Below are 13242 nucleotides of genomic sequence, written 5' to 3' on the forward strand. Positions count from 1 at the left end.
GTCATTAAACCACCAGCACGTTTTTGCAAGCAAGCCTTCCAAACCTGCCCCTGGCTGTGCCATGCTTTGTAGAAAGGACAGGGATTTTCAGGCAGGTCAGCATGGCCTGACAGCCCTTGTGGGACAGTTTTCACATTGCCAGATTGGTCACCTTGACCAAATTTGACCAAGCTGGGTGAGAGCTGGTGGTCCTGTGTGGTCCCTACAGCACTTACATTTCAGTTTCATTCTTTTGGTTTCGTATTTTCATGAAATCATTTTCAAGTCCTAGAAAAGTGAAACCATACCTGTCAATAAACAAAAGGACAGAACAACATTGAAAACACCCATTGGCACAGATTACGCATTAACAACGTTGTCATTTCACCTTCTGTACTGCAGAGGAGATCAAAGAAGTTACCAAACCCAAGCTAAAAAGCTTAGCTGGATGTTTGCTTGCTCAATGCAGAGCCTGCTATGATGTTCTGGCACTGCTCCCATGGCCTGAAGAGCTAGGCACTGGTGTGCACAGATGCCAAGAACTCTGGACATGGTCCCCTGGGTCTCTGGCAGATTTACAGCCATGGACAGGTATATACAGCTGCAACAGCCTTGGTGTAAAACCTAGGAGCTGACAATAGCATAGAATCACAGAATATTTTTGGCTGGAAAGGAACTTAAAAGATCATCTTGTCCCACCCCTGCGCCCATGGGCCAGGACTAGACCAAGTTGCTCCAAGCTCCATCCCATCTGGCCTTGAGCATCTTTGGCAGGATTCAAACATGGGTCTGATAAAAGTGACCCATCCTGTTATTTTGGCACTGCACACCAAGGAAGCAATTTGGCTGCAACATGACCATGGTAACTAGTCTCAATTTTGGGGGGATTAAAACCCTTGGCCATGGAGGTGGGACCCAGCAAAGAAGCCTCTGCCCCAGCCAGACACTGAAGCACATTGGGGCTGCTGTCAGCAATGACTGGAAACCACAGCCTCCTGAGAAGCTGCTCAGGGAAGACCCTTTGCAGAGCCATCCCTTTTACAGAGCTCATTTAAACCCACAGGCTCATGTGCCTTCTCAGGGCTGGGGGTCAGGCCCAGCACTGGTATCTCAAGAGGCTTCCCAGAGAGAGCAGCTGCCTTGACTGGGAAAGGAGTCCATTGCCTTCAGACAACCCTCACCTCCCTCCCACAACAAAAAGGAAATTCAAAACCCAACACCTCCACGTTCTTACTTTTCTGCGCCTTTCACCAAAGCGATTTCATCTGGGGAAGAGGAGATGTAGGTGTATTTCCTTTCTGGATGTCCTATCAGCCCATCCACCTGGTCTGCTTCCTTGATCTGAACGGTGTGGCAGAGGCAGAGGGCTCTCAGGAACAGCTCCTCACGGCTCTAGGCAGAGTCAGGGGGTGCTCATTACCAGCTCCATGCCATGCACTCAGCCCCCCTCATACCATCTTTGTGTATCCATATTTTAAAGCAAAAAAAAAAAAACATCCAAAAACAAAATTCAAGTGCCCCTCCCATCTTCTGCTGTAGTCACCCAGCCAAGAGCTGACCACAAAACCCTAAGTCATCAACAAACAGACTTCTTACCTTTTCTGCTTTGCCATAGTATTTCAGAGGTCCATCAGTCTGAGAGAAGCCATCCACCTCTGAAATGCAGTCCTTGTACTTGTGCCCATCAATGCAGCACTCAATGAACTCCATGCTGTTCTCTGTCAGGGTCCCAGTTTTATCAGTGAAGACATACTCCACCTGGAAGAGAGCAGGCAGGCTGCACCCCCAACCCCACGTGCCAGGGAAGGAGACACCCCCAAAACCAAAGAGTCTGGGGCACTTCAGTGTTTCTGTGCCAATATTGGGCAGTATTTTGCTGTTATCCTAACCTGGTGTTGTCCTCCCCCCAAATCATGCAGGTGTCACCACAGAGCAATTCTACTACTTTGCTCCTCAAAGCACTTCCTTTGATTTTCAGTCTATCGCAATAATATTACCTCCTAAAGACTTAAAACCTGTTTCCAGGCTCTTAATTTTCCCCTCACACTTTTCATTGGATCCTGTACTTTAGCTCCAAGCACTTACACAGCTGCTGCAGTTCCACTCCCTCCTTTGGGAGCTCTTCATTTTGGTGCTGTATTTAAATTAGAGAATTGCTAGTCCAAATTGATTTTTTTTTTCCCCTAAGCATAACAAAAAGCAGGAAGCACTTCTCATACCTTAAACTCTGATGCCTCTCCTGATGCAGATAAATAAAGAGAAGCCTGAGCTGCCTGATGGCCCCAGCAAAGCCAGCAGCAGCGTGGCTGCATGTGCAGTGCATGCCCAGAGAGAAGGCTGGGCAGGCTTTTGTGTAAATCCTTGAAGGGACAGAGGATTTTTTAATTTTTAATTGAAGCAGTGAAAGCAACCCCCCCTGACACACAGACTGCTGTGCCTGATATGCCCCAATATGGAAACAACTGGCATGACCCAATTCCTGCTCTTTCATGCACTATTTATAACCTTATCCATTTTGCAGAGGAAGTAGGATCACATTAAATGGAAAGGGCCACCAAACCATCTGAAGCTCTGCCCTGAAGGGACTGTGAGTGACTGCCATAGCAAGGATTCCCATCAGTGGGGACATTTTTGTCCACATTTTCATTCAAACTGACCTGCCCAAGCTCTTCATTCAGATCCGAGGTGTTCACCAATGCTCCCTCCTTTATTTCTTCGTCGTACATCTCCTTGTCCCAAGAAATGAAGAAGGAGCCCAAGAACTTCTGCATCTCTACTGTAACGTACATGGAGACTGGGATAATAAAATTGAAGAGGACCATAAATGACAAGAAGTCCGTGAACATCCGCAAGACCTGCAAGGGAAAAAGGAGATGATGTGGTCTGTACCCATCAGATATAATTAAGGGCACTTTACCCAAACATTTCTGGGGTTTTAGACAGCTTTTATTCCAAGGTTAAATAGAAAAAAAAAAACAACCTGAAAATCAATACAGGTTAGATGCAGCCCCAAATTCCATTTTCCTTTGACGCAGAGAATCTGTGTCTGCAGATCTAATACCAAATGTAAGTCTCCCTGCTTCATAGTGCCTAAAATGATGCTTTATTCAAGTATATTCCTCAATACAATGCTACAGGTTCATTCTGATCTCAAGTGAGTAGAAAAAAGGAGCAAGTGGTTTGAGACCAGTCAAGCTATATGGTGAGGTTAAAACTGATACGGGGACATCCCTGTAAGTCCTACTCAAATAATCCATCAAATAACCCATTTCCACACACTCACACTCACTCTTGCAGGCTTGGCTGCCTCTGTCACAGTGAGTTTAAGGAGCTGGTTGATGTGGCCTCAATTTAAGTTCACCTACTCAAAGCTGAAAGCCTGAGTTCAGATAAGGATCCATGTTAAATTAGCTGCTGCATTGCTATAATATACAATATTTATTTATGCTTTGCCCTGCTCCCCACAAGCATCACTGTGCAGAAACACAAGAGAGGCAGGAAATAAACACAAATAGTAGGAGAGAACTGAAAGCAATGACAGCACTTCCAGGGAGCAAATAAAACTCACAGGGCTGGCAGCAGACACCATCAGATTAAATAAAACAGTCAGGAAAAAAAAAAAAAGCTGGAGGAGGTGCCAAAATAGAAATCCACTTACCTTGAACGTCTCTCTCTCTTTTTTGGTCTTTTCATTGTACCAAGGCTCATCATTAAATGGATTACTCTGCCAGACATATTTCAGAGTCGTGCACACAGTAGCCTTGCTCAATAGGATGCACAAATACACTATCAAGAAAGCGTTGATAGATCTGAAAAACAGGTTTCTCTTTTAAATTTTTGCAGCTATTTTTATATAGAAAATCACACAAACAAACAGGAAAAAACCCTCCCTTACTTTGAAGGAGAGAATTACAGAAAAGTGCTTTTGACAGTGCTGACCCTCAGGAGCAGTGCATATAGTTTAACATTTCTTAATTTTGTTTTTAAATTTAAGAAGACACTAAATGATGCAGCTTATTGAAAGATATGCTTAATGAAATATACACATTTTCTGTGCAATCAAGAGAGCATCTGCAACAAATGACAGAAGATTAGGGGATTATTTCTATACAAATCACCCATAAAAACCCAAAACAACAGCTTCTACCCATTTTTTTTGTCTCGACTATAAATACTCACTTTTCTACAGCAGATCGTTTCTGAGATTTCCCTTGGTAGTTCAAAGCCATTTTTGTTTCCATTCCAGTGTAGACTGCAACTCCTGCAGGGCAGCAAAGCAGGGCTCATAAGGGACCTGCAGCCCAGAGGGATCCAGCTTGCTCTCAGCCATAAGGGGCATCGGTGTTTACATGAAACTCAAATCCCAGCTGACGGGAGAGGCATTACCCAAGGACTGTTCAAACTACAGAAACCTCCGAGGCTACTAAGAAATGTAATTGTATCCATCCCAGAGCACTGAGCAGGAGCTTATGGATCACATACAGTCAGAGAAAACATCAGTCTTCCCTAACAGCCATCACCTTCAATCAGTAGTGGCTGGGACTGTGATCCTAGAACAGGATTTGGGTAAAATTCCCTTTCTCCTTGCTCAAGCAAGAAGAAAAGCTTGCTCGGGTACATTAACACAACCTGCACAGCTTGGCAGCACTGCAGATATAACCAGTATCCCCTAATTTCACCCTGTCAGCTTTGCAATCAGCTTGCAAACCAAATGCAGCTGCAGAGCCCAGGCTGACAGGCTGCAGAGACATCTTCCCCCTCTCTAGATTTAGTGAGGAGCACCTACATTTGCCATTATTTCTCAGAATCTATTTAAACACTAATTAGAACTGTTTACCATAAATCTTCTTGGTATTTTTGAGGGTAGCACCTTTCAGCAACAGGTTTTCAGGACCCAAAGACCTAGATATAAAAGAAGTTATAACACTGCATCACTCAACAATCAAACTGGCTCATAACTTAGAGCCATTAGATAATAAAGCTAAGCAGATATTCTTCAGATCTGATTACATGATTTCTATGCTGAACTGGGCATTGCTTGAGTGTGTTTTCCTCTTTCTATAGGTCTATTTCCAGTTCATCTGACACAGACTATTCTTGATACTCAAAGTTCCAAAGTTAATGGGAGATTCTCAGTAAGGCTTTTGAGGAATGAGTGCAAAATGTTCAGATGTTATAGTACTTACATAAAAACACGACTTTAAAGGTGTCAAAAGCCTGTCCATTCCAGCACAGTTGATGAATGCTGCCACCAAAGCCAATGGCTCATTTTGTTCCCATTTGTGGCTTTATTTCTTTGAAAACCCCACTCAGGACTCTTGCTTCCAGGCCCTGAGTAGACCCACCACAGCACAAAACACAACCAGCTCTGCTCCGGTCACAGACATCTGGTTTTGATGATTTATAAATGTTATTTGCTTATCTTTTCCCAATATACTCTGATGTTTAAGTTTCATATTTCCCTGGGATAATGATGTTTTGCAATTGCCTGGTAAATTTGTTCCCCATTAGCAGGGGAGGCGGGTATTGGTTGGTCCTGCACTGCTTCCCCAAGAGGGGCTCAAACAAATCACAGCATGGCAGAAGAGAGTAAGTGGAGAGATTAATTACAGGCCTCCTTTAATAATGAAATATATGGAAAGTTTAAAGAAAAAAACCTCAAACATTCCCTAATGATCACAGAATCAGACTGGTTTGGGCTTGAGGGAACCTTAAAGATCATGTAGTTCTAACATCCTGCATGGACAGGGACACCTCCCACCAGACCAGGTTGCTCTAAGCTGGCCTTGAGCACTTCCAGGGATGGGGTATCCACAACCTCCCTGGGAAACCTGTGCCAGTGCCTCACCACCCTCAGTAAAAAATTTCTTCCAAATGTCTAACCACAATCTACCCTCTTCCAATATGAAACTGAATGATGGCAGCAGGAGTTCAGATCCTCGAAATCTGATGTAAATGCCAAATAGCTTTGAGGAGGGGCCAAAGATGGCAGCAAGACCAACCTGGCTACAGGCTCTTGGTTGCTTCTGTAGATTATAATTCTTCCAACAAATCTGCAATAAAAAAGATGAGAAATTTGTATTACAGAGATGTTACAAAGAGCTGCTAAAACATACATTAAAGTCACTGACGGGAGACAGAAGGAAATATGTAAAACAGTATATTTGAGAGTTTAGCATCTCAGAGGGGTTGGGACAGGGAGAAGCCATGCACCCCCTTGGCAGGGGCTACCCCCGGCTGCCAGACACCACTTGGTCCCAGTCCCTTCAGCCTAGAGCACCCCAGCCCAGCCTCCTTCAAGGGGTTTAACCACAAAGACCACTCACTGCTGGGAATCACTGAGCCCAGAGCATTTCACTTGGCAGGCAGAGCAACTGAGGAATAGGCACAGGGACCATCACTACAGCTGACCTGACACAAATCACTCCTTACACCAGGACAAGCCTTGGAGTGGGTAAGTTTTGCTGTAAAGAAACTGAGCCTTGAAGAAGTGCAGTGTTGACTTGGCCATCATCATATGGCAGAAGCCTGGCAGCTTACAGCTGCATCAAGAAACCTCTCTAACCCTCAACTGCAGCTTATTTAATCCCCCTATCCGATGGGGCTGTGGTGTCTGCAGGGAGATGATAGCAGGCAGGGCATGTAAAACAAAGCTGAGGGATGACACGGGGGCAGACTCACTTGTAGAGGTCAGGCTGGGGCTGCTCACACTCGATGGTAGCAGTGAGGGCATCGATGGCTTCATCTGTGCAGAGCACAGTGGTGTCCCGCACCGCGTAGTGAGTCTGGGCAGAGGAGCAGAAGCAGTGTCACCCAGCAACCCAGCCCATGTTTTATCCTGTTAACTTAAAACACCACCATGCAAAGGTTCACAAAATGCCCTTCTGCTCCCCCAAAACAGCTGAAGCATCTCTCAGTTAAAGACTGAATCAAATAAGCTTGAGTGAAACCACAGCAGGAAGGAGCTGCTGGATACCTGCTGGGTAAGATGTGCACCAAAAGCATCCCTGGGTTTCCCTCGGGGACTTACTGCTGCCCCAGCTGTCAAAGGGGCTCCTGGGGACCCCCCAACTGCCCATTCCTGGATGTAATTAGACTCCAGCTCTGGCACAGAGGGATCAGGCAGAACACCAGCAAACTCCAAGCTATTTATAGCAGCTGCTGCTGCAAAGGTTCATCTCTCACTACAAACTGGAAAGCCCACGTAGGATCCGCTCACTGCCTTCCAGGCTCTATTTATAGGAGCTCCTCAGAGCTCCAAGTCATGTTGAGCTGCTACAATTCATCTTCATAAACAAATTAATTCAAAAACCTCCTCTGCCCCTTATGTTTGCTTTCCTCTCCTTGCATGTCCCAGGACACTGCAGTCATGACATTATCAATGCCCACCTTCACACTGTGTTGGTAACCCACCTGGCTTCTCCTATTGAAAGCAGATGCACAAACAAACACACTTGCATCTCTGGTGTAAATCACTGCCTTTGTGAAACAAACAGCTCCTGCAGTACTCTGTACCAAACCTGGCTCTTGTGCAGGGTTTTGCATCCACTGCTCCCATCACCACAGCAACTTTGCAATTACTGAGCAATAGTAAAACCACCTCCTCATCTGTTCCAAGATCTTTACATCCTCTGTCCCTTACTGCATTTAGAAAACACATCTTCTTTTAGATTGAGTATGACTGAGGATTTGTACTTCAGAGACAGAGCCCTGCCAAAATCCCTTTTACAGTTCTGCTCCAGTTTCACTTAACCAGGCATCTTTCCCACACCTCGACCTGACATGACCCAAATACCTGAAAAATCCCCCCAGGCCAGCAGCAGATATGGTCCAGATGAGGTTTCTGCAAGTACCCAGGTGTGCTTACTTGCCCTCTTTTCACAGGAAACCCTGATTCCCACTGTTAGACCTATTTCCGAAACAGCATCTGATCTTTCTATTGCCCCTTCTCCTTTAAACTCATCTTCATCTTGCCAAGAAACAGGAGACAGCTCCCAGTCACCTACAGGAATCCACAAACCAGGGAAAAACACCAGAGTTCTTGATATAGAAATTCAGCATTGCACTTACAGACTAAATAGTCAGGAAGAGCCAGCACACTGCAGAAGTTCTGTGAACTCATGCATATAACAGACCTGACACAAATCAGCAATTGCCAACTTAACATGGTTATCTATTTTTAGCCTCAAGCCACTTCAGAGCTCCTCTCACCAGTGGAACCAGTACAGTGCACCAGTGCTGCACCAGCTCCTACATACAGTTCCAGCTGCCCCTAGAAAGATGAGCCACAGACCCCATGCAACACATATCAGACAGATGATGGCATTTCCACCACCATCAGACTGTGCTGGAGTGAATCAAGTAATTTTAGAAGTATCTTCCACTGTTCCTACTGCAATTGCTAGTATCTGAATAATATTTATCAAACATAAACACAACCAAATTTTCGGGTCTTCTGATGTGCAGAAGTTTGTTGTTGTTATTTTCCTAGTTTGGAAGGAAAATGGGGGGAAGACTAATATTAAATTTCACTGCTAGATTCAGGGAAAAAGAGAAAAGAAAAAAAAACCACAAAAAAAACAAACAAAAAAGATGTTTTGCTCGGGCCAATGAAAAATTCCCAAATGAATCTACACATAATGCCTCAGAAAGTCCCAGGTCTTACTGGAAAAGCTCATTTAAACAACAGAGGCACTGGCAGACAGTGGAAGGGAGCTGGAGCAGCTGCAGGCACTGCACCAGACCTCACGATGTGCAGCTGGAGCAGGGAAGCACTAACAGGCTCCCAATGATGGGCAATAAGGCAGCCAAGCCCTGTTGATAAGGATCAATTCAGTCTGGGGCAGCACCAGCAGAAACAGCTGTTGGAGACAAAATAGAAAACAAACAATCCCCAGGGCACTTTGGTGCTGGCACAATGGGCACAGACAGCCACATGGCCACGGGGATGGTCTCTGTGGCAGCATTCTCCACTTAAATCACACCCCCCCACATGAAAGCACCCACTTCAGTACTGAGATAGGCACCCAAGTACCCCAGAGCACCAGCTCCATAACACTGCCCCATCCATCCCTGTCACCTTGAAATTGGACTCGCCATCAAGACTGGCTGTAGTGACATAACAGGTCCCATCTATGCTGCTCGAGGCCAAAAATATCAAGTCACAGGGGAAGGTCTCATCTGCTTTCACTTCTACTATGTCTCCAACCTGGAAGAAAGGAAACATATACAAGAAAAGCCCTCTTGGTTGTTGTTAGATGGTTACAGATTGAGTTTCTCTCAAATCCTAAGAGAAGACGCCTTGGCTAAAAGGCAAATGAGGGTTCCAGAGGTGCATGGGTGCCTGAGCATCCCTCCACAGCCCAGCACCAGCTCAGAGCACCCACGTGGAGCAGTCAGTATTTATTTCTCTGCTAAACCTTGATGGAGAAGAAGACTCTGTACTTGTCTGAAGTGTGGGGTGATAAATTAACGTCAAAGCTGGTGTACGTTTCTGGTGTCCTTGGGAAGAGTTGGAAATAGAAGAGAACTGCCTGTCCCAGCAAAGTGCAAAGCGCTGACAGATCTGTCACTTGTCAGCCCTGATACAGCTTTTGTGAGACAGCTTTTCAAAACCATCAAACAAAGCAACCTCACTCCTTACTCAGGAATGGCTCTTGGAGCATCCTGTCTGGAAGTGCACACCCTGGGGCAGCTCCAACCACAGGATGTGCCTCCCTCCTGCCCTGCCCTCACCTCCTCATCACTTTCCTCCTCTTCCCATCATGGATAACCACATGCAAGTTCTCTCAAGTTACCTTGATTTTTTCACTCTCTTTCTGCACTTGCTTTGCATTTTCAACAATGAAGACATTGCTTTTGTTGACTTCGTTGTCAGCTCTGTGCCTCAGCCAGTCCTCGTACCCCTGGGCACACAAACACAGACAACACAAACTCATAATGAAGCAAGAAAACTACTGAAAGAGGATGAGTGGGGACAGAGAGATTTATTTTTTTTTAAATCAATAAATCAAACAGTCCTCAGACCTCCTTCATGCCTGCCAGAACACCAACCAGAGTAGCTCAGACTGAATCAACTTATTTTTAAAACTTCATATGCATATTTGACAGATTCAAAACAGATTAAAATACCATATAAAAATAATCTATATGCACCACATGCAACAAACAGCTAAATTCCTCTAGCATGTTTCTATTATCCTCAGTGTTGGCAAGAACAGGCTGATAAGACGGATAATACACTTAGCACCCTGTAAGTCTTTCCTATGGTAACACTTCAGACTTCAGTCCTCACTGAAAGAACAAAACATTGCCATTCAAAGCAGACAGGTTTTCCTCTAACTTTCTAAAAGGGCCCTTTCTGGCCCCTACAGAAGAAAGTTTTTACTATTTCATCCTTCTGTAGAGGAAATTTGAAAATGCACACAAGCATATAATGGGGAGTAAATGGTCCTTTAATACCACAAGAAGATGAGTACTACATATTTTTGAGACCAGCACAGTACTGGAACAGAATCTGTCCTTTCCATTTACTAACACAGGAGCAGAGCAAGCATGGCTATATTTGGAGCACATCCCTGCATCCTACAAAGACTTAGAGGGCATTTCTAAAAAGAGAAGAAAAATTCAAGTCAAGCCATAACTACAGCAGTAACCTTTACTGACCCTCATAGCTTGCTTACAGCACTCCATACAGAGATGCTCTGTGTTGACAAAACCAGAGACACCAATAACCACACTCAACATGCAGCCTCTCTTGTAAAGCACCAGGATACACATCTGACCTTCTGAGAAGTCTACCAGCCCATCTGGGTGACTCCTAAATACATTAAAATACATGCTCATAATTTTCTCTACCAAATGTCCCCAAGAGCATCCTCCTCTCCCCACACTGGTGCTGGTACCTGTTTGATTGCTGTGACAGTGATGACAAAGAAGAGTGGGAGGCCGCTGGTCACGGGGCTGGTTGGGGTGTCCACTATCACCTACAAAGAGAAAAAAGTACTGCTGACAACTGGTTTTGATGCAGAAAAAACAAACTCTAGCAATGGGGGGAAAAGGGTGCTCATCCTACTGGGGGTATATTGCAGCCCAGAAGAGAAGATGGAAGGAACACAGGAGGACCACCACAGGCATCCCCAGGAGTGCTCTCCTTGAGATGGAGGAGACTACAATGCCTCCTCCTGAAAACCATAGCATGTCCTCAGCTGGGCAAAACCCTATGAGAAGTAGCTTAACACCTAATTATGACCTTGCTCTGGTGGGAAACAAAAACCTGGATGAATATATTGCTGGGATGGGCTATACAAACACAAATCCAAAAGTGTGGATGCTCACACCATGAGGTGTGCTGGAAAGAAATGAGGCAGGGAAGGAGGATGGGGCAGAGGCAGAGTCAATGCATGAAGTAAAAAACATCCTCGTTTCTCACAGTGCCAGAAGAGGGCCACTTCTCCTCTTTGGCAGTAAAGATGGGGTACAACTGAACCCCTAAAAACACAGCTGGTTATGAGAGGAAAGACAGCATGAGTTGCCTTGAACCATCGACATGCAGAGGCTAAAAAATAACATGCATCAGCCCAAATTACCCGTAAAATAGATAGCCAAATGAAACATGGATATTTAAAGTAAACCAGAAATCCACATTTTGTCTTCAAGCTTTCAAACTTGGGACTCAGAGCATGATTTAGGCACGGGGGCCTGGGAGTGGATAGTTGGATCCAGCCTGAGCTTGGTGCAGTGCTTCAGCCAGCACTGCAGGAGCAACCAAACCCCTCCATTGGTAGTTAAATTCCTGGGCTGTGGGAAACCACTGCTTCTGCTGTATTATGACTCAGCCCCCAGAGTAAGAAGAGCAGAACAGGTTGATAAATGGGAGGGAGTTACATAAGAGAAGGACAAGCTGTGCTCTTGCCACACCTTCCAAACCAGGGCATGCAAAATTGGCCATTTTTCCTGCTGTCCCCAGAGAGGATGGGAGCACGAGAGGCAGACAGCAAGGGCTGTGATGAATGGGATGGGGAAGCTCAGCAGAAAAGCATTGTGTCCCCACAAAGGGACTTTGTCTCCCACCACTTGTTTGTGCTACTCTGGCACACCCACAAACAGCAGCATTTGTATATTTATTGTTTTAGGCTGCCCATAAAACGCTGTGTTAAGGACAGGACTGCTCTTATCAGCTGGGAGGAAGCTTTATAGAAATTTTTAGCTCTATGAAATGCTGCACACTGCAGTTTTACCCTGCACTATTGGACACAAAGAGAGAAGAGCCAGAAGATCTTGAAGTGGAAGAGATAACACCACAAGAAGCAGGCAGGTGAGTGGTATGAGTTAAATAGCTTGAGGATAAGCTGAGATAAACACAACAAATACTTCCAGGAACACAAAGCCCTAGATCCTTCAAATGGGTGTAAAATGTGTACAAACAAAGTCTGGTACAAACCAGACTTCAGAGGAACAACCTTGAGCAAGGACAGTGCTGCACATCCACATTACACGTGATGGCCACACACCAGGGCAGCATCACTGAAGTTGAGGCCAGTCAGCCAAAAGCTGTCTTGTAAAAATTGGACACATCTTGTGAATACAATAGGAACTTGGACTTCTGCTGAGGACAAGGGAGATGACCTCCTGCTGCTGAGCAGGAGTTTTCTGCACAGGACAAGATAGTTTTATGTGCTTGTTTAACCAAAGGATACAATTTCTGTCCACACAGATGCTGTATTACAGATACATGAACATTAGATGAAGTCCCTGGAATAACTTAGATGTTTGGAAATTGAACTCCCTGTGCATTGCATGGCTGGATACCACCCTCTTCACTTTTGTGGAAAGCTGAAGGACACAGGAGCAACAAGGCAGAACATCAAAGGCACTCTCCTTTGAAGCTATTTTTTAGCCCTTTTAAGACCTCACCAGCTTCATTTGGATCTACTTGAAAGTGACAAAATCTTCCTGAAACTCAATAGTTTCTCTCTAACTCATTGTTAAGCAGACTAAAGACCACAGTCCAGAAGTCAGCTCAGTCAATCAAAAGGGACACTTCTCATTCCTGGCACCTCCTAAATTAGTTTGGGCTGCCTAAAAACACCCTTGGACTACACTCACTCCGGGCCAGGACTTTACTCCCCCTTTTCCTTTCAGTGTTGCAATAGATGAACCAAAGAAACAGCCATTTGTATCCCTGTTAGTGCACTAATAGGTTTTACACTTTTAAAGCACAAACTCTTTCTCCAAAACAAGAGCTACATTTGGAATCACACA

At 45.0% G+C, this 13242-nt stretch overlaps 1 protein-coding gene across 7 annotated transcripts in view; it reads right to left on the minus strand.

Annotated features, from left to right (window-relative positions):
• Positions 1-13242, minus strand: part of ATP11C (ATPase phospholipid transporting 11C) — a 55382-nt gene that overhangs the window by 20358 nt on the left and 21782 nt on the right. For all 7 annotated transcript variants that reach the window (XM_030448833.1, XM_030448834.1, XM_030448828.1 and 4 more), the window contains exons 4-15: positions 10884-10964; positions 9777-9884; positions 9059-9187; positions 6661-6764; positions 5982-6032; positions 4817-4881; positions 4159-4240; positions 3638-3788; positions 2637-2834; positions 1576-1737; positions 1214-1371; positions 216-287 (exon numbers count right to left, since the gene is read on the minus strand). In XM_030448833.1, the coding sequence (XP_030304693.1) occupies positions 216-287; positions 1214-1371; positions 1576-1737; positions 2637-2834; positions 3638-3788; positions 4159-4240; positions 4817-4881; positions 5982-6032; positions 6661-6764; positions 9059-9187; positions 9777-9884; positions 10884-10964 (1361 nt within the window). The remainder of the gene's footprint in view (positions 1-215; positions 288-1213; positions 1372-1575; positions 1738-2636; positions 2835-3637; positions 3789-4158; positions 4241-4816; positions 4882-5981; positions 6033-6660; positions 6765-9058; positions 9188-9776; positions 9885-10883; positions 10965-13242) is intronic.

This window comes from Calypte anna, chromosome 4, assembly GCF_003957555.1.
Source record: "Calypte anna isolate BGI_N300 chromosome 4, bCalAnn1_v1.p, whole genome shotgun sequence".
NCBI classification, from domain to species: Eukaryota; Metazoa; Chordata; class Aves; order Apodiformes; family Trochilidae; genus Calypte; species Calypte anna.